At 36.0% G+C, this 20941-nt stretch overlaps 1 protein-coding gene across 1 annotated transcript in view; it reads right to left on the bottom strand.

Moving 5' to 3' along the window:
- Nucleotides 1–20941, bottom strand: part of POLA1 (DNA polymerase alpha 1, catalytic subunit) — a 191913-nt gene that overhangs the window by 36589 nt on the left and 134383 nt on the right. The window contains exon 36 of the mRNA XM_052674325.1: nucleotides 5326–5422. Within this exon, the coding sequence (XP_052530285.1) occupies nucleotides 5326–5422 (97 nt within the window). The remainder of the gene's footprint in view (nucleotides 1–5325; nucleotides 5423–20941) is intronic.

The following is a 20941-nucleotide window of genomic DNA, read 5'->3' as shown; positions in this document are numbered from 1 at the left end:
AACAACAACAACAACAAAAGCACCATGAACAATCTCAGTTATATTAATACACAATTTCTGAATGATTTTGCAGTGAATAAAGAAACAGCAGCATCCCTATCCAAAGTCTTCCAGGAAGATTTAATTTATGCTAGGAGGGGGAGCTAACTAGAAACATCTGTGTGAGGCACAGTAGTTTCACTGACTTTATGTGGGCTCCATTTCTCTTCATTTTTAAAGGTTTTCATTTTACTGTAAAAACAAAATGAAAACAGTAATATCTTTGAATATTTAACAATGCCAATATTTGAATGGGATAACGATAAAAAGCTTACTATACTTTATTTTGATTTTCTGATGACACAGCCATTAAAATCCACTGGTTTCCATTTCTGAATTTTAAAGCGTACAAAAAGAGCATACTCCTGGATTTAAACATCATGTGCTTAAATCACTGCTGGTTTACCTATCCTTTTTCCATCCAAACAAACGGAGGATGTTACAACTTTGCTACTCCTACTGCTTCTTGCTGTTCTGATTGTTTGCCTAAGCAGCAACATCTGTTAAAGCCGCAACTCAGCTTTGAAAACCTCTACTGTAAGGAAGAGCTGAAAACATTTGAGTACTTTACTAGTCACAATGGAACAATTTTTCCTTTCCTGATTAAAAAATTAAATCAGAGCAAACAGACCTGACACTATTACTGGCAGCTGAAGATTAGTGGTTTTGGCACACTGATATTGAAAATTAAATTGGGTTTGACCTGACATTGACTGTGCAACAATCTCTAATTTAAAAAGACTGCAAAGGAATTTCAGAGTTACACTTGTGTCGTCTGAAAGCTTAGAACCTCATCCACCTTTCACAATGTTAACACATTAAACTGTATCATCATCATGAAAGACCCTAAACTTTCAGTTGAATGGAAACAATTGCTTGGAGAACAAATGCAACAATTAATAATGGTACTAGTAACTAATAATTGTATAATACAATTCCTGGATGTTCTAACTGACAGCTAACTTCACCAGTCTCTGTAATAATAAAATGTTGTGTAAACCAAACAGCTTATTTTTAATTCTTACAGGGAAAAGATGGACCAAAACCTAGATGTAAACATGAAGATGACAAGAAGTAGACTAATAGACAAGAATGGCCGGAAAGAATTTAATCATGTCAGCCACTGTAGTTTCCTTAGGTAACAGGACCCAGAACAGATATCTAGTGGAGGTTATATACTAACTTCAGTTTGGCTTTTGAACTTATCTTCCATGATATTAAAGGCAAACCCAGGAAATGTGAATGACATGAGGGACAATCTGTACTGTGCAAATGAGCAGAAATGATAAAAAGAGCATTAGTAGGCACCTGAATAAATACAATATACTGGGGAAGAATCAACACAGGTTGATAGGCCCAATCACACAAACCTATTAAGAATATCATAAAGCGTTGAACAAGCATGGGGTCAAGATGATGCTACTAATATTGTTCATTGATTGATACTATCTCACTACCTAAACCTTTTAAAAAGAAAAAACAGGTATGGCTTAAGAGGGAATAGATAAATGACCAGCCTGAGATAGGAAATAGAGCTTGAGTCTATGTGGTTAATAGTCATGATGGAAAATGGTTACCGCTGGAGTTCCACAGCCACAGATTATATGCATAAGTGACCTGGGAAAGCGATGCTGGCAGTCCTCATACGAATTTGCTTGTAACACTATGCTATGCTAGAGTCCATGGTAATGAAGACTCAACAGATCTTATGAGACTCAACACTCAGACAATCAAATGGGAAATTAATTTCGCTTAGATAAACATGAAGCAAGACATCTAACATCATTTTTTTCTAAACCTCAGTTACCCAGAAATGAGCTCTAACATAACAAGCAGATTCCAATAGCTAGTTCCATGAAAATCAGCATGTAAAAGTTCAAGTGTACAAAAACTACATGATTTCCATAGGTCCCTTCTGACCTAGGATCCTGTGATTATGTGAATAAACTCAGGATTGTTGTTGAAAGTGATACAGAAGATAGCATAGAGGTTTTAAATGCACAAAACTCCAAGAAAAAAAACATCAATTATCCATCACGCACAGGATAAGCTTAGGGAAACATTCACCTTAAATATACAGAAAAGGTATCTATATTAGAGATGAAGCAACTGGTTGAAAAATCTATTAAGTTGTAGTATCTGCAATACCAAAGTGTTGGTTTGAATTTGTCTGTGTTTTTTTGTTGTTTTTTTTTTTTCTCCTCTTTAAAATTTATCCTATCTTCACAATGCAGGCTAGACAGACAATAGTATTGATCCTCTTGCAGGGAAAGGGAGCAGGCTGGATGACTTTTGAACTCCCACTGACTTCACAATTATTCTTTTAGATTCCATTTCAATAAATAACACAGACCTTCAATATAAATAGCAGAATAAACAGAAACCTGTTCTGTAATTACAGTTTTCTATTTTGAAGAAGCAAATACAGAAAATGTGGGTGAAACAGCAGTGAAATCTCAAGGTTCTGAATGGACAGGAAGCATGAATTCCCTCAAATTTCCTTTCAGCATCTATATCCTGAGTCTCCAGCAACTGAAAACTTTATAGAAGAACACTCCAAGATGAATAACAACCTTGAACTGCTAGCAAGAATAAGCAAAAGCTACAAGAACAAAGAACTAGTCTGTAAACTCACAAGTCCACGTGATTTAGTTTTAAAAATCACCTCCCTAAAAATAATTTTTAAAAAGTAAAAAAAAAAAAACAAAACAACCCCAAACCAAAATCAGAACAAGAGAAAATAAGTGATTTAGTTACATACATAGTAAAGAGGAAAAATAAAGCTCATAGAATCCACCATCTTTGATAAGTGATGCTGAACACTTGCATGCTGGCTTGTGAAATATGGCATGGAATTTTTATTTTTTTTTCTTTCAAGGGGAAATAAATATAAGCTTTGTGTCCATTAAGGGAGTTCACTAAATAAACTCATTTCAATAACACAAAGTAAATCAGTTACATCTGTTGTGAGGAAATAGAACAGTGGTACCTATAAAATAAGGTGACCCAAAAAGCTACAGGTAATTATTCTCAAATTCTGCAAGTATTTTTAGACTAACAGAAAGATGTTTTCCCCCCCAAAAGATATCTGAAAAATAGGACGTAATTGCATACTGTGTTTGTTTGTTTAGTTTGTCTGTTTGAAGAGAATCAATTTTCAAAGGCGGGCATAGTAGGTCTAATTAATTTGGCCTTAATGCTTGCTGCAGTACCACGCCTGAAACCACTGGATGACTGAATAAGATTATACAAAAAAAATTAATCTAGGTAAGAAAAATGCAAAAATACGCAGTGCTGAAAAAGTGAACCATCCAAGAAAATAGGAAGTCATAGCAGAGTTCTAAAATTTTCCTCAAGAACTTCTCTAGATACTACTTCTATTTAACTTTCTCCAACTAGTGATGGGGGTGTGGGGAACATTTTCTGATTAAGGCAGTCAGTGAGAAACTATGCGACTGCAGAAGACATCATATTATGTTTCAATAAATGTGAAGTTTAAATTTATAAATGAGATTAAGCAGTCCAATATGAAGAAAACCAAGAAAATTAAAGTATGAGAAAACAAAGAAGCAAAAAAGCCATAAACATTAGACATGAACATCTGATTTCTTCAGAAGAGACAGAAGATTTCTTTCATCAGGTAACCACAAGTTAATGATACAATGCAGCTATGAACTATGAGCTACACTGGAAAGCATCAGTAGATGTACTTCTGTCAAACGTAGCAGTATACAAGACACTGGACAGAAACCATCCAGAACACCAGGTAAATTCTAGTTCCTCACACTGAAAGATGAATCCAACCTAGAAAAGATTAAAAGACTAGGAAGAAGGATTATGCAGTACAGGGCTGTTCTTACTAGTGGAATCTATAAGTTCATTAATTTAAAACAAAACAGAGATGCTACCACAGTTTCTAGAAGCATAGCAGAGAACATCAGGGAGGGAAAATATTCAGTAAATGGACAAACACAAGTTGAACAAATCAGAATGGGAAAATGATAGTGAATTTTCAGGAACCACAGGATGAGTGTCTGAAATACATTCTGAACAACAGTGAAAGGTGTAGAACCATCTACAGGCTTCAAAATGAAACCTCCATAAGATGCAATGGTCTGCTCTAGAAGGGGATGGACAAGATCACCCCTGAAGATGCATCTACTCTTATATCCTGATATTAGGCAGATACACGCCAAGTTACTGAGTTTCAGCTAGTATTAGCTACCACTACATAACATTCCTTCAGTACATCTACAAAGTTGTATTAGACTGAGATGATCCCACAGAGTGGCTTTCTTGTCTTAAGTGGGATTAAGAAAGAAAATAGGAATCTCTAAAAGAAACAGACCAGAATCAGGTAATTTGCTTAATTGAGCATTTTTTAAGCTAAGACATTAAAGCTGCTTTGCTTTTCATGTAAAGATCATCAAAATTACATTTAGAAAGAATGACTTTATTTAGTCTACTTCTATCACCCAGAAACTTAGCTGGTGACTAAGGGAAGGGGAAAGATTTCTACAGTAGAACAGCAATCAGAAAAGATGACTACAGAGGAAGTACTTTCTCTTAATCGGCACCACCAAAAGCACAGTGGAAGGCTCTCTATTAACAGTATACCTTATAGGTGGGCTCATAGCTCAGCTTTGTTCAGAATTCTACATCAGCCACATATTAGTACCAGAGGTGCTCTTCTGTGCACTTAGCCACACAAAATGCAAAGCTCCATTATAGCTTAGAGATGTTTTACCTCACAAATATTATGGTTACTGGAAGACGACAAGAGGAAAAAGTTTTCCTAACATCAGCATAAATTTTGTACTTAACAGAGCCTTGTAGGTAATCAACATTGCTGCTTTCTTGAGCCATCATTTTCAACCCTGTTAAAAACAGTCTTATATTATACCTGAACATGTTTTAATTGGCTTCTTTTAGAAACTGTATAGTTTTAATTAATCTATTTACTGAAGTTGATATATCCTTCAAACTACATGCACAGAGATTTCTCTAATGGCATAACTTTCAGGCAAAGAACCCTTTTGAAAGTGCAATTGCTCCAAAAGAACAAAGACATATAATCTTGAATCTGTTATTCCAACACACCACGCTTCTCTTACAAATGATTCCCACAATCCTACTTTCTTCTATTTTCTCTTCTACATTACAGTCTAGTAGCTCGGATTTGGAGAGTACAAATGGATAGCTCCAGTTTCTAGAATGTATAGCTGTAGTTTCTAGAATGTTAGCTGCTTTTGAGCTACATTTAATTAATTAATAATTTAAACTCACCTTTATCCTCTTCAGTAATCACTTTATCCACTGCATACTCCACATCAAAAATGTACCGGTAAAAGCACAGCTGAGTGTACAGGGCCTTATCAGAATACTGCAAAATAAAAAGGTACAAATTACAAACCCCAGTGATAAGTGTGTCTCCTGTATCTATTTCTCTCTGTTATCAAGAGGTGATTCTTTCTGTACTTTTCTAAAAGATATATTCTGCTCATGTAGTACTATTAATACTGTAATACTGTACTACTATAACACTATTATTACTATTACAAAAAAAATATTTTTACTATGACTCTGTACCTTTTTTCCTCACAACTGAAATCATTTATATAAATCATACTAAACTTATCAATTCTTATGAACATAAAAATCACAATTACCTATTCTTATAGACACAAATACCAGTATCACGCTTTGGGACCAAAATAAAAGTTATAAGGAAGATGGCACAATATAATGACGTTATTGCTTTAGTACATTGTATAATGCAATAATCCTGAAAAAGGAAAAGCTTTAATGTATATTTTTGATGAATACAGGTGTTTGGCTGTGTTCCCTCCCTCTCCATTCACACACACAGCTGTAGTTACATAAATAATGAAAAATTCAAATAAGAACAGGTGCATATACACCTTTGCAGCTATGTCATCACCTTGCTCTACACATCTGTGGAGGGCTACTGCATGTTAATAATCACACCTTCAGTTCAAAAATCTGCAAGTGTGTACATGTGGAATATCATATTCAATTAAACGCTCTGAACGTCAGTGATGTCAAGCCTCTGCATTATTTCTCTACTTCGAACGTACATCTGTATGCATTCATGTCACTGCTGCTGTGCATTAGGAGGTTGCTCAAACAGACATGAGATCTACCTTGCCCACAAACAGGCCCTTTAAATACATTTTTCTTGAACTCTCGTTTAACAAAACCACATTCCAGTCCCTGCTATTTAAGATACTGGTGTTGAAATATTGACCAACAATGGTTTGAAGACTTGTGCATCACAAAAGTCTTTAAGAATGAAATAACTATAGCTGCATCAAACGTGGAAGCACCATTCAGTATTTATATAGATATGAATTCTTGAAGACTTTCTTGATGACCCACAAAATCAACAAACACCTAGCCACCACAGGTTAAACTGATGTTACACTCAGTATACCACATGGAATATGAGACTGAAAACAGAGAGGAACAGCAACTGGCAAACTATTTCTGTTTATTGGAATTCTGCTTTCACTTAGCTTTTTAATTTTCTACCCAATCATGCCAATTTTAGTTACTAAATTCAGCTAATTTTGCACTTCTACTGACAGGTTATAAAGTATCTATAACTACAAAGCAACTCATGTTGAGACATTTGACAACCATTACCACTGCTTTGTTATTTCTTTATATATTTTAACATTACACTTTTTTTTCCAATTCATGTAAACCTATTTTAAAAAAAGACACACAGAAGCTTATTTTATTCCTTATTAGCTATTCTACGATATGCATCATCATTATACTATTATACACCAGTTATTTTTAGTAAATCCTGATTACTGCTTCCTGAAGAAGAAAAAAGGAGGACGACAGCGATTAAGTTATTTGTTTAGTTTTTTAGATTCAGCTGTAATTGCTGGTACACATCTCCCTGACTGCACACATGAAGCAGGTTGAATAGAACACTGAAATTACCTCCTTCATAATAGTTTGTTTTGATAATGTATTGTGTGTCGAGATGATGAGAAACAGTTGCTGTCAATTTGATTAGCCATTATATTTTTATGTTAATTGCCATTATTGGGTCCATTCTGTTTAGTGTCACCATAGAAGCCATACAATGTTAGCATAAATAACAAATTGGAGTAAATTAGGAAGATATATTTTTGCCAATTCATTTTAATTGCCCCTCAGTCCTTCCGTCGGTTAACGCAGCTGTTGACCCATAATAAGCGCTAGGTCAATATAGCTGCTTGTCAATTCAGAAATGCAAAGTGCTGTGTTGCTGGTAATGGATATACAACAACCTTTGCCAGCCAACTGAAGCAAACGAATGACAACCCACACGAAAGAATAAAGCATCAGCTATAGAGTTTAGTGACCTGATATTAGTAGGCAGGCTAATTGAAAGTCACTGCTTAAATGGATAAAGAAAATACAAAAATCGGTATGCAATAGTTTATACAGGCAGACATACACATATACATAAACAATTTATTATTTTAACTTGATTTAACATTTTTTTTTTAATTGAGAACGTGCTAATACTCCCTTGCCTTTAGGTTCCTGACACATTTTAAAATCAGATATCTAGTGGAAAAGAAAAGGTTTTTTTTCATGCAACAGTGAATATTATGGTATATTTATGAAGCTAAAGAACAGGTGACTTAAATTTAAAAGAGCATTAGAAATTACTTCTATCGTCACTTCGTGTATTTCTTTAATTTCTGATGACCTGTAAGCTTAAAGAAAAGAAAAAACTCTAATCCTAAAACTTCAAACCCAACTTTACACTTAACAGTAAATTTCTGTGCAAAGAAAACTTGACAGCCCTTAAGTTAGCATATGATCTTCTCAAATTTTGTATCATTTATGTATTCTCTTTTACCATAAAAGACTGAATGGTGAGTACAAGAAAATAAAACCTTATTTTGAAGTTCTTATTGTTCCGTGATGTTTGATTTCTTGATTTCATTAAGAACTGAATTCAGGAGGGCCTGCCTCTTTGACAGCTTCCATTCATGGAAAGAACACTCTGTACCAAAGCAACCAAACAACTTTTTTTTTTTCTTGTATTTAAAATAGCAATAAGCAGATACAGGAACCAAAGTCACATAGTTTGCAATCACCGTTACTCATTCCTATGACAGAAAAATTACATTTGTATTAGAAAAGTAACAGATGAGAAAAAAAATAAAAAATCATTGTGTTTGGCCAACAGGTAATCATCTGAAGAAATCTGGGTTTGAAATGACAATTGCAAAACCCTAACCTGCCCTCCAAGGAAGAATCTGAGATTATCTAGTAAGAAAATGATGGTGTCTTAATAGAATCGGTACATTAGAAACATCAGCAAAACAAATTTTCCTGAATAAAGACAATAATAATAGGGCCCCAAATGCTTAGTCCTAAAGAAAGAAAAATCTTGCTCAGCTGACATATAAACCAGCAAATGTTCACTACAGCACACATCAGGAATGAAGGCCGTAACATATTTGTATTGCTGGTCAGCTGTGCCTCTATACATCTGAATCCACTCAGTCTTGATAGCAATGAATAGCTTAGCATTTATCCTGTAACTGGTGATGTTTGAACAAAACACTGAAAGGTAGGTCTGTCTCATCCTCTATCTCACAGGCTCCTAAGAATTCAGCTCCAGAGCAAGGCTGCGCTGTATACTTGCTCCACTTCTCTCTGAAGGCCAAAATTCGAGCAGTGAATGGCCTAAACTCCCTAATTTCATAAATGTAATCAGAGAACAGGGCATTTACAGCCCTTCTGGCAAGAACAGAGGATCAAGCTTGGTTTGCCTAATTTTGCACAGTGTGGGAAAATTTCCATTGGCCAACCTTACTCCAACTTCTGAATACCAAAGCTTATCTGACTTTCTGAAAGCAAGGGAACGAGATGGATTTCATCACTGCCGAGCATCCTTCCTCATCACTGGCTTAAAGGGAGAAGTTAACATGCTCTGTCTCTTATTAGCACTTCTCTTGTGGAAGGAACATTGCTGGCAGCTGTATATAGGCGATGAACTTAGAAGGCTTCTCCCTCAGTGCTGGCTGATTAAGATTCCATCCCAAAGAACTTCAAAAGTGAGGTGCCTAATTCTCCTTCATTTTAGTAACACAGGAGCCTGAGCAGCTAACACACCATCTTTCAAAGTCTTTTCAATAACTAAAGGCAGTGACCTAGAAAATCCAGTTAAGAAAGGTCCAAGGAAATAAAAAAGAGAAAAGCAACCCCAAAAAGAAGTTGATGAAAATTCACAACAGCTAAAATGCAGAAGACTGAACTAACAATTCTAGTTCTGATGTTTTGCTTACCCAAACACAGTGTTATTCTAGCAAACACACTTTAAATGGAGCGTAAATGTTCCACGTCTTAAGACATACTTTTGAACAGGCCAGAAAGCTAAATACTACTACTTAGAACAATTTTCTTCGAACTGCTGTCAGTTCCTATATTTACCAAAGAAAGATGTGATAGTCAATGCCTTTTAGATGACCCATATTCCTTTAAACTCAGGTTAAGTCTCCCAGTCGTGCTTTGGTATCTCTCGCATTCCTATAGTTCTCCATGGTCCCCTCACACCCACGACCTTTACATTATTTTCTGATTTGTTTTTTGCACTTTTGCTGTCCTCTGTAATGGATTCACTCTAATTTCTGCAGGCCCTCTCTGAGCTGTTGTGACTTTGTACTCCATCAACCACTGTTTTCAGTTGTGCCACCAATGGCTTTTAAGGATGATGAAGGCAACAAGAAATAAAAAAACATCTCTCACTGCAGTTTGCTAACTCTATCAGATTGCTTTGCATGGGAGATAATTTCCACAGGCTACAGAATTTATTTGTATTACTTCAATTAATTATAATACAAAACAGTGGCAACACTTCATTAATCAGCTGCTTGAGAGAGTTACTTTTGCAAAGTCTTTTTGGTAATTTGATTAGAAAGAACTATGGCTCTTGCTATTATGATATGATTCACCGTGTCCAAACAAACCACTTAGGGCTAGTTCTTAATACTTAAAAAATAGGAAAGAATGAAAAAGAAATGGAAAAGAAGTCTCTTGGTAGAAAAATGTGTTTCAAAGACTTTCGAGGCTTGCATGTAGTGGAGAGAAGCATACAGGAAATACTTCAGTGCCTTGAGAGGCATTTCCTCCCCTCCCCCTTAGAAAGATGCAGTAATTAAAACCTAATTATTATCTTCATTTTAAACAAAACCTAAAGTGAATACCAATTAATAACAACATACTAATGAGCATCTGCTGTGATGAAATTGAATATGAATGTGCTGCAAATTTTGGGTAATTTATTTTTTCGGGGAAGTGCCACTGGTCTCAATCTACTTCTGGAAGATTGTATAGACTGTACACATTTTCCATCATCTCTCTTATGTGCAGCAATTTCTATTTTCAAAAAGAGGGCACAGCTCAGCACTGTGGATGTTTATGTATCCAAATGCTATCCATGCCACGGTGATTTCACAGCAATAAACTGAAGCATTAGACTATGTTTTACACACCCAGTGTATTCTCTTGTAGAAAGAGCCCGGCTGCAACACACCAAGCTGACACAGCCTTTAGGTACTACCAACCTGTGAAGGTAAATGTTCCCTTAGAAAACAGCCCATGAAGTATGGAGGTCAATAGAAAAAAAAGCATGAAAAAAGACTGAATATTCTTGGATATTACCAGATTTATTTTTTCCCCATTAAGTAACTGAAACGACAAGAACTTGTGCTGGTTTAAGTACTGTTTAGTAATTAGAATGTTACAGATTACAAAATCAGCATCACAAAAACTCTAGATTGAAATTCCAGCGTAAGAATAAAATGGGTAAGGAGCTGGGTGAACAAAGATGAGAACTCCTGCTGACAAGGGACACCAGACTGAATAATGCTGTTAACAGAATACCTCCAAGCATGATTCTTAAGATTATTATTTCTAAATGTTTTTATTTAATAGATAGGGCAGATAATGGCAGGACAAGGTGAAATGGGTTTAAGTTGAAAGAGGGAAGATTTAGGTTGGATGTCAGGGAGAAGTTCTTTACTATGAGAGTGATGAGGTGCTGGAACAGGCTGCCCAGAGAGGTTGTGGATGCCCCATCCCTAGAGGTGTTTAAGGCCAGATTGGATGGGGCTCTGGGCAGCCTGGTCTAGTATTAAACTGTTTAAGTTGATAGCCCTGCCTGAGGCAGTGGGGCTGGAGCTTCATGATCCTCATGGTCCCTTCTAACACAAGCCATTCTGTGATTCTATGCTTCATTCACAAAATCTGGATATAACATAGCTGCCTGTTAATGAGATTTACAAGTCACTAAAATAGAAAAGGAAACAAATGTAACAGCAATTTTTTTTGGCCATAAGGAAAGCTGAATGAGTTATCTGAAACTCGAGAGAGTCCTAAGCCAGAACTGCTCTGCTGAGGATTTGTAAGATGATATTTCAGATTCAGATAGGAAGGCCCATGGAACAGATACACAAAATGCAGAACAAGTGACAGCAGGCTAGATAATACAGAGCTCTGCCAAGTTCTGGAGGAATGCAAAAATGAATCTGCTGGAAAACTAGTGGTGGTTGATTACCTCTTCTTAAAGCTGTCAGTGTAAGCAAGGACACAAAATAAGCATTGATACTTTTCCAGAGATAGGATGCTTTTTGAACAAAAGCACTGAGCGTCACCTGTACTCAACTAAAAAATTCTCATCTTGATAGGTATCTAACCCTATCCTCTATTCCTGGTCTCAGCTGAGTATGTGGCAAATCAAATTCAATTCACGAATCTAGCAAAAAATTACTTCTTACCTAATCTGGAGAAAACCAACCCACCAAATTAAATGGCCTTCCTGTGTGGTCAACAGCTGGCACAAGGCAAAATAGCAAACCATGCTGCAGTTGATGGGAACAAGCCAAATAAGCTGCTGTTGACAAAAGAAAACAATATGTCCTCCTGCTTGAGGGTCTTGGGCTTTGCCTTTCTTCCCTTACTCAAGCTCATCTGAGCAGCCCAATGAGTCCTGGATGTGAGGACAGAAGTCTTGAATAATTGGAAATGACTTGCACACACCATATACAAATTTCATTCTGATGTGTTCTATAGTCTGAAATTTTCAGCATCAAGATGCTAATTTTTTGTTAATAAAACTTCATACAATTATACAAAAGAATCAAACACTTGAAATTTAAAGGCAGAGTCTACATTATCTGCTCTGATAATGTTTTTTTTTTTAAGAACACTGTAACAGTAACCAATCAGACTACACAGACTCAAGCTAAAAAGACTTTGCACACATGTTGGTCTATGTGTATATGCATACAGGTCTATGCACTACATATGTATGCCTACACATGTCTCTGAACACAGATCATACATTTATAGAAATGAAATAGCAAACAATAAACATAAGCTTTTAAAAATTGCATTTATATGTACGTATTTTTACAACTTTTGAGAAGTCCAGAAACAGCCCTTAGTGGATAATGAAATTTTTAATAATAGCTGGTTTTCATACAGAATGTTTAATGGATTGATAAATAAGATCACATGAGGTGATGATCTTCCAAAGTAATCAAGGTGGCATCTTTGGTCAATTCTTCCATTCTAAACGAAACAGATCTGACCAGTAAGCTCAAGTATTTAACTATCACTTTCTATACCACTTGGTTTTTAACATTCGCCAAGTCAGTTTTGAGCTGGGACAACTCACTACCTACAATACTGAAGATGCAGCTGATGTGCCAAGACCATTCATGCTGGCAACACGGCTCCAACCAGAGGTATTTAAAGTATGGCTTGGTGATTGGTAGGCCAGGTAGATGGTTGATCCTAAGGGTCCTTTCCAACCTAAATGATTCTATGATTTTTATAACTGAACCTTCCAAGTCGCAAGCTCTGTCCCAACAGACTTTGAACACACAAGCATCCTTATATAACAGGCTTGCAGAATACCATCAGCCTCAAGATGCAACCCATCTGTTGAACCTATGCAACATACCCCGTAATTATTTTATCTTGGGAGTTTATGGGTAGCTCATATATGCAGAAGAGAACTGAGGACATTCACTGCCATATGCATACAAACATCTGTAATCTTATGTTTCTAGTTTGAAATACAAGATTTGGTTTTATCCAAATAAAAACTGCATTCTAAATAAGAAGAAAGAAACCTTAAAAAAATTAAGAGTGCAATCTGCAATACAGCTCATAGAGGTGGAGAGGCTGCTGAGTATTGGTGTTCTCCTTCTGGCCTTCTGGAAGTAGCAGTATTGCATAACCATGGGATTTGCAGATTAACCAGTCTGGAGCATGAAAATTCATCCTACACTTTCAGATGGGGATTGTACAAAAAATCCTTCAAGCTGTCATCTACAGCAACAAGGTTAAGACTTGAAGTTTTTCACATCAAATGAAAATATGAGCTCTACTGAACAGCTGATGAAAGAGACATATATTACTCCAGAACAGGACTCTCCTGTTCAAAAACATGCAACTGCATCCATACAGATGCACTGAACACTGCTCCAGAGAAGCTGATCCCCAAATTATCTTTTTTTTTTTTTAAAAGAGCCTTTGATCAAGTATTTGCCCACTCAAAATAATTTGCTGTTTAAAATAATAAGCAAGCAAATACACTCTTAAAACACATCTTCTCCTTGGTGTACAGGAAAAAAAACCCATGCTGATGTTTTTTAAGACTAAAACAATCACTTTCAAACTCATTAATTTCTGGATTTCTGGAATTACATGATCCTTGACAATCTGAAGTGGACAGTAAGAAGCAGTTTGTAGAAAAGGCTCAGTGAAACCACATTAAATTGCAAACCACCTCTGCAAAGCAAAGCTGTTCCCCTGCTGCAGAAATAGAAGAACCATGGAAAGTATTCGCAGTCTATCTCTACTTTTACAGAAGAACCTAATACAGATCCAGAGCTGTGTCTTCTTTTAGAGAACTGACTGATCTACTCATTGAATGAGGAGCACTCAGCAGTTAACTAACATTACTTATTCAAAACAGAGGAAATAACCATGCACATTGGAACTCTCATCACTGAATAGAATTCTTTGACCTATCAAGCAATTTCATGTATTTCCATACAAAAATCTAAAATAATGATTGTTTTTCTCCTAAGATGAAACATTTTATATACTTTATGTGAAGACTATAACAATGATAAGAAAACATAATTCTTGTGAGCAAATTGGTTTATACTCATTTATTTGAATTGTGATTTGTTAAGAAATGGGTTACGTTGCGTTACTTTCTTCTAAAATAATTTACTAATATTCGTGAAATGTTCTTTTTTTAGCCGAATCTTGATTATCATTCAAGAAACACAAGTACAGCATTTAGAAACTGTTTTATTAGTAAATAAACAACACTATAAATAGGCTAGATACACAAACAAATAAGCTTATCTAAATATGTTTTAGATGTAAAAGCATGCAAGTGAGAATAAAAACAAAAAAATGATTTGCTGAGAGGGAACTGAGAATACTGCTTTGTATTACCATATTTCTGTTTCTCAGAACTCAATGAGCCCCTCAGCTCTCTTTCCCTCAATTCCAGCTTTTGGTCAGGGAGTTAAGAAGTTTGAAAAACTACTTTTCCTCTCCACACTCCTAAGTTTTCAGCATTTAATAAACTACTCTTTGAGCTCATCTACCGTGATAAACTGAAGCAAGAAACATGGCTGTTGCAGCAGACACTACTTTGTCCAAAGCAAATTTAGCATTCCAGTAAATTCTAAAGGACTTGTGAACAATGTCCTTTCTCACTGATCTTGATTTTTCTTAAAAGTTAAAAAAAAAAAAAAAAAAAAAGAAAACTAGACTGGTATGAATACCTGTATGAATATCAATATTCATTATGCACCATGAAATATTTTGCTATTAGATCAGAATTATCAGAAATTGACTGAAGCCCCCATCTCCATGGTGCCAACAACTTAAGTGAGCAAATCCTGATGATTCTGAAAGACTCTGCAAAAAATTACTGTTTCAGATGGAATGGTAAACAGACTTGCAATACACTTTATTTAACTTGCTTAACTTATTCTGAAGCCAAGACGTGCACAGGTGACTCCTCTGTTAAATAAGATCTTTATCTCCCTGTTCTGACCAGATCAGGCCCCAAAGGGTTATACTAGGATTTATCTTTCTCAGTGTACATCACCTTTATCAACACACGTCTTGATCTCACACCTCTGAAGCAGCTCTCACATACTATAGTAGAATGGCTCTCTCATGCTAAAGAAATGTCATGTCATGCAGGAGAAAGGAGAAAGTATCTTTTTCTGTGGGTAGCACTGATGTAAGCGCTAAGAACAGCTGCGTACAAAGGCACATCTCAATGATTTAAGACAACTTCGTCTGTTGCCCAAGGACTGAAATCAAAGCTAGCAATTTAGGTACAATGCATAACACCAGCAGTTTATTATATTGCTATGTGCTCCTTCTGCAAGTACTCAATATTATGCCTAATTTATTCCCATTATGCTTTCCTATACCTCTGTCTGGGCAAAATAGGTTATCTTCAGTCTTCTTCACAACTCAGAGAGGATCTCTAAGCACTAGAAGTGCCATGGGCATCAATGTATACTTTTAGTTTTGATGCATTCATTTTTAATGGTATCTTTTTTAAAAACATCTCTGGTATCACCTATCAATCTAATAGTGTTCTTAATTATCCATATTTAACCAGATGCACGTCTAAAGCAGATTGCTGCTGATGTCTATTTTGTAAACTGCTTTGAAAAAACAGATTCTGTCCTGCATTCTTCAGTTCACACGCCCAAGCAGGAAGATGGATCCCAACCATGAGATTATTCACACAAAATATAATAAAAATTAAAAAATCAGTTTATCTCAGAGTGGACAAACATTCAACCCTTCAGGCTTTGATTCTGCTGACAGGTCTGACTGGTGAGGTCAACTCAACTCAATGCGCACGTGCACATTCCAGGAGTAAAAGAGAGTGTTAAATCCCCACACAACCCCAAAATAATGAATTTTCATTCAAGAAAAAAAAAAAGTATATAACAGTATAAGAGTCTGGAAAGGCTGTTCTGCAGATCCTCAAACGTTTTCAAAATTGTTTGTCTGAGCTACTGAAGAAACTTGGTAACATATGAAAAAGTAAACAAACAGATTAAAGAATTCTAGCAATAATGATGTGAATGACATAAATAATCTAACCATTTTCATGGGACACTCCTAAGCAGGCAACTGAACTGGAATTAATTTAATAGCTGCAACAGAGGCGGCTCTGTAGCTCATTAATAATAAGAACCCACACTCCCTTTATTGTCACATTTTACTGTTTCTACTAAGGATATGAGGGACGTTATTTTCCATAGATGCTTCCCATGCGATACAGCCTAATCCAAGAAAAGAAAAACATAAATGCATATAATTACATTTTACCATAACTAGACCCTCATGATCAGTAGAACTTCCCATATGTAGTTCATTTATGTTAATGTGTCTTTGTGTAATAATCACACCCCTGGAAATCATCATCTGGCCACTTGGCATGGGGTGGGGCTGGAGAAGAACAGTAAGCTGCCATTTTTCCAGTTTCCTTACTTATCATTTGCATGATGTCTCCTTGTTTCTCACAAGTGCAAGGAGTCCAAGTTGACCACAACTAGTAGAGTTATCATCACACAGATGAAATTATCAGGTTATTATCAGGTCTTTCCATTGTTAGTTAACCTACTACAGACACTTAGATGAAGCCCAAGAAATAAATTTTATGTAAAACAAATGAAGAAAGGACACTTCCATGAAAGGTATCCCCATTAAATGAAAACTGTTTGTTTGAATAGTGGCTTTAAAAAAGCTTATAATGATTGTATTTTTAAGAATACAGATACCCCAGATACAATTGTCTTCAAGGGGTTACATTGTTTCCACAGTGTAAGGAACCAGTGACACACAGCACCTGATAGTAACTGATTTCTCTAATGGGTAACCCTCTCAAAGCGATTGTTTTTACTTGAAGCTGAAAGAGACACTGGTTTAAATAAAAATCACCTATTGGCTGAGGAAAGGTATCAGGTGTCAACCTTCAGTAACAACCTATGCAATGTCTAGTTTTGACTGAAAGTGCTGCAGTTACAAAGTAAGTAAGAAGAATGGTGGCATTATTTTCATAGTGAAGAACACTCTGCAGTGAGTTCTGTCTCTTCTGGAGAAAACAGAAACCCTAGGCACCACCACCAACACTGAACCCAAGTTAAAAATTCTGAATATACTCTCACAACAGTGACAGAAAAAAAAGATTTTTCCATAGTACTATTCCCTAATAGAAAATAAATTGTTCCTCAGTGCTTGACAAGGCCAGAGAGGACTTGTGATCCACCTCCATCTCTGCAACAAGATGTTTAACCTTCTGTTAACTTCAGCTTCCCTGGCATCTGGAAAGAGTTTTTATTTAAAAACAACAACAAAACTAACAGAGTGGTAGTAATTCCTTACATCAACCCTGTCTTTCTTTCTTTCTTTTTTTTTCTTTTTTTTTAAAAAAAAGTGCCCTAGATCTTAGACCCTTCCCTTATACTAGGGAATCTGCTCATACATGCAAACTGTAAAAATGTCAATCATGTAATCTTATACTAAGTAAGGCTGCATAAAAAATGACTTTAACCTTAAAAGTATCATACAGCATCCCAAGTCCCCAGATTACAGGGAATGAACAATCAATCACGGAAAAGGACATTCCATTTTAGTACATGGATGCCCAGAGCAGCTGATCTCAGAGGATTCCATAAACATATTTGGAAAAAGTAATAAGAAAATTGTAGCTTACAAAAGTTTCTGGTCCAAAAAAAGTTGCATTGATAAGTTAGCTATCTTCATAAGCTAGACAGGATCATAAGAGCACCTAATACAATTTACTTACTCCAAAATACAATTTCAAGAATCAACATTATTGTTTCATACTCTCAGGACTCCTTCCTGAATCTTATATAATAAAAAACCTCAATCCAGTTCTGCACAGCAAGATACTGGTATGGCAACCTTTGCTCACAAACAAGAGGTATTCATGTAGTGGGCAGGTCCACAGTGCACATCAAGGTAGCTAAGAGTGTGCCTGAATCAAAGACAACCAAAGGAACAATTCAGAGATACTACAGTTCACCTTCTGTTTTCCACAAGGAAGCTCATCATGACTTTTCGTCTTCCTAATAAATAAAGACTCTTGGCAATAAGGTTGCATAAACACCAAGAGTTATTCTCTCAAATGCAGCCAGCTGTGAAAGTTTAGTATTTCCTTTACTTTTACAGATTGCTGAAAAGACACATTTTTTTTCACTACCTTTTCCTTACAACCTTATAATTTATTCAAATTTATATATCCACTCCATTTTATCTTCACATCACTGTATAAGGCTGCAATGGAAAATGTTTGTGGAAAAGCATGTCATCTTTACTACATCATTTGTTTGCAAGGCTTCAAGATTACATTATCTTCATTAGATCATCAATAACTTACTGTAATGTAATGCACTGGATACATTCAGTCAAGAACCATTAATTCTCTTCTTAAGGTTTACATGACTACAAGAGAGCACTACAAACAATTTTTTTTGGTAAAAAGTTTGGGAGATGGGCTGGGTTCTTTTTAAAAGATTTGTGCAGCCAATAATGTGTAATTTTGTTCCCACAGTACAGCTAACAAGAGGAGCAGACAATTCTTTTTTACCATAACTATTTCATTATTTGGAGCATCACTCTTTCTGCTATTGGGAAGAGACAGATGATGCTAAAAGCTTGCTGGATGCAATTAGGTTAGATAACCTTCCGTGATAGCAGGAACCCAGCCAAACCCTATACAACTAATTTTCCATGCCAACAGACTATTTTGTTATGCAAGTATTTTTGAGTGGTCTTCAGCAAGAACACACTAGGCTTCCCATCCTTACCATGCAGTACTTCTCTATATTATGCACTAGCTGAAACTTCTCAGTTGACTTAACAAAATCACCCATGTAAAAATCTAACCAGAGGTATTAGAGCATCAGTGAACAATAAAATAAAAATCTGACAAAATGGCAGCATTTTCTCATCCATGTGGAAGTACAAAAAAGTACATCTTAACTGCTTCTGCTACGTAGGTATTCAGAAACATGACATTCCAAAAATCATCTAGATCATGAAGGCAGAGTAACCAAATGCATGTATGCCTTTTCAAGCAAGAAGTTTAACAACTGTCAATCCATCTAGCTCATGGAAAATCAGAAGCAGACTTTGATGCTCTACATGAAATAATATACAGTGCAGAAAAGCATTTTTACCAAAGTATCTCAATCGGTTACCAAGAAAACTGAAGTGGTAGCTGCCAGGTCGTAAAAAGACTCGAAGTTTAAGGTTTATGAGAAAGAACATGAATGTTTCAGTTTTGTCCAACATCAAATATAATACGTTCTACAGGTCAAATAATGCTGAAGGTTTCATGTAGCACCCAAATTATCTTAGCACAAGCTATTTATAACCTGCTCATAAAATTAAAAAAAAAACACCAGCCTGATGATAATATCTGTTATCACTACTATCCTACTCCTAGAACTCCTAGAAGCAGTTTTAACAAATGCTACTTTAATAGCTTACAGAAGCTATTGCTCATGCCCCTATGTTCAAAAATGGAATTCCATTAACTGTGCCATCAAAATAACAAAAAATCCAAAATGGTGGTGAATTAATTCCCCCAGTCTTTGCAAAACAATCCCCAATGTAACAATCAAGTCCATAGGACCTATAATTACTATTAGAGATTAATTCTTCTCTACGAGCCTTTATTTTCTTCCAGAAGTGGTTAATACCAATTTAGCCCTCTTAACAAAGTGGCAACATCCTCAGCACGCAGAAAACCTTCTACTGCTGTGTAGCCATCTTGCCATTACTGTACTGGCTTCTGAAAGAGTGATCTACCTAAAGCACAGAGAGGCCAGTGAGCCTTTCTCTAAATGAAGAACACTGAGGCAGACTCTAAAACAGAGCCAAGAGCTGACCTCCAAAAGAACTGCAGGTGGTGCAAGACCCCTAAAAGCTGGGTGACACCTTTCATTAAGGTCTGCTGGTCAATTCTCAGCCTACTGGCCAAACATACTCAACTGACTACACGCTGCTCAGCTGCCTCCAGCTCCATTTGCAGCTTCATTTTGACACAGTATTCTTCAGCTTTTGCTCTTAGCTGCCATGCAATGTTTCTCTAGGTTGTTAAACAGCTGCTGTGCTCAATCCTTGAGGTAGCTGCACTTCAGTGACAAAGTAAGTGAACCTATATATAGTCTGTAAATCCATTTGTTATGTCTAAAGTACTTCAAGATTTAGAATGTACAAGAATGCACATATATTAAGCTTTTTAAACTCTAAAAAGGGGGACTGCCATAACTGGCAGGATCTAGACTCAATCACTTTGTACTTAGCGGTTTGAAAAAAACTGCATGCAAATTATTTAGAATTTTATTCCACTTTTCAAAGCATGAAGTTAAATGTTCCCATTCCTAAAAATAATAATAAAAATCAATAACTATTATTCAGTATTCATTTGATATTCCACAATGGACCACTGTGAATTTGAACTCCAGGAAAGGTTGCTGTTTCAAGCCTCCAAAGGGTTATATTATACGAAGCAAAGAGAAATAATAATTTAAATTCCTTCTTACAGAAAGAAGAAAACGCCCTTTCTTTTGAATTTTAAGTAAAGATGAGAAAAGACAAAAGCCAATTAGAGTTACCAACTTGCAGTAATAACGGCACTGATAAGGAGACAGACATAGACAGAGTCCTGTTACAACAGGTAATAGATGCAGAAAAGCCTATCTATTAATACTGTGGGCTCAAAGCAACACGCCTCACTTTTAGGAAACATACCAGCAGAAATAAC

The sequence above is a fragment of the Tympanuchus pallidicinctus genome, unplaced genomic scaffold (genome assembly GCF_026119805.1).
Source record: "Tympanuchus pallidicinctus isolate F22 unplaced genomic scaffold, pur_lepc_1.0 scaffold14, whole genome shotgun sequence".
Taxonomy (NCBI): Eukaryota; Metazoa; Chordata; class Aves; order Galliformes; family Phasianidae; genus Tympanuchus; species Tympanuchus pallidicinctus.
Note: the sequence above shows the minus strand (reverse complement) of the source record. Positions and strands in the feature narration are given on the sequence as shown.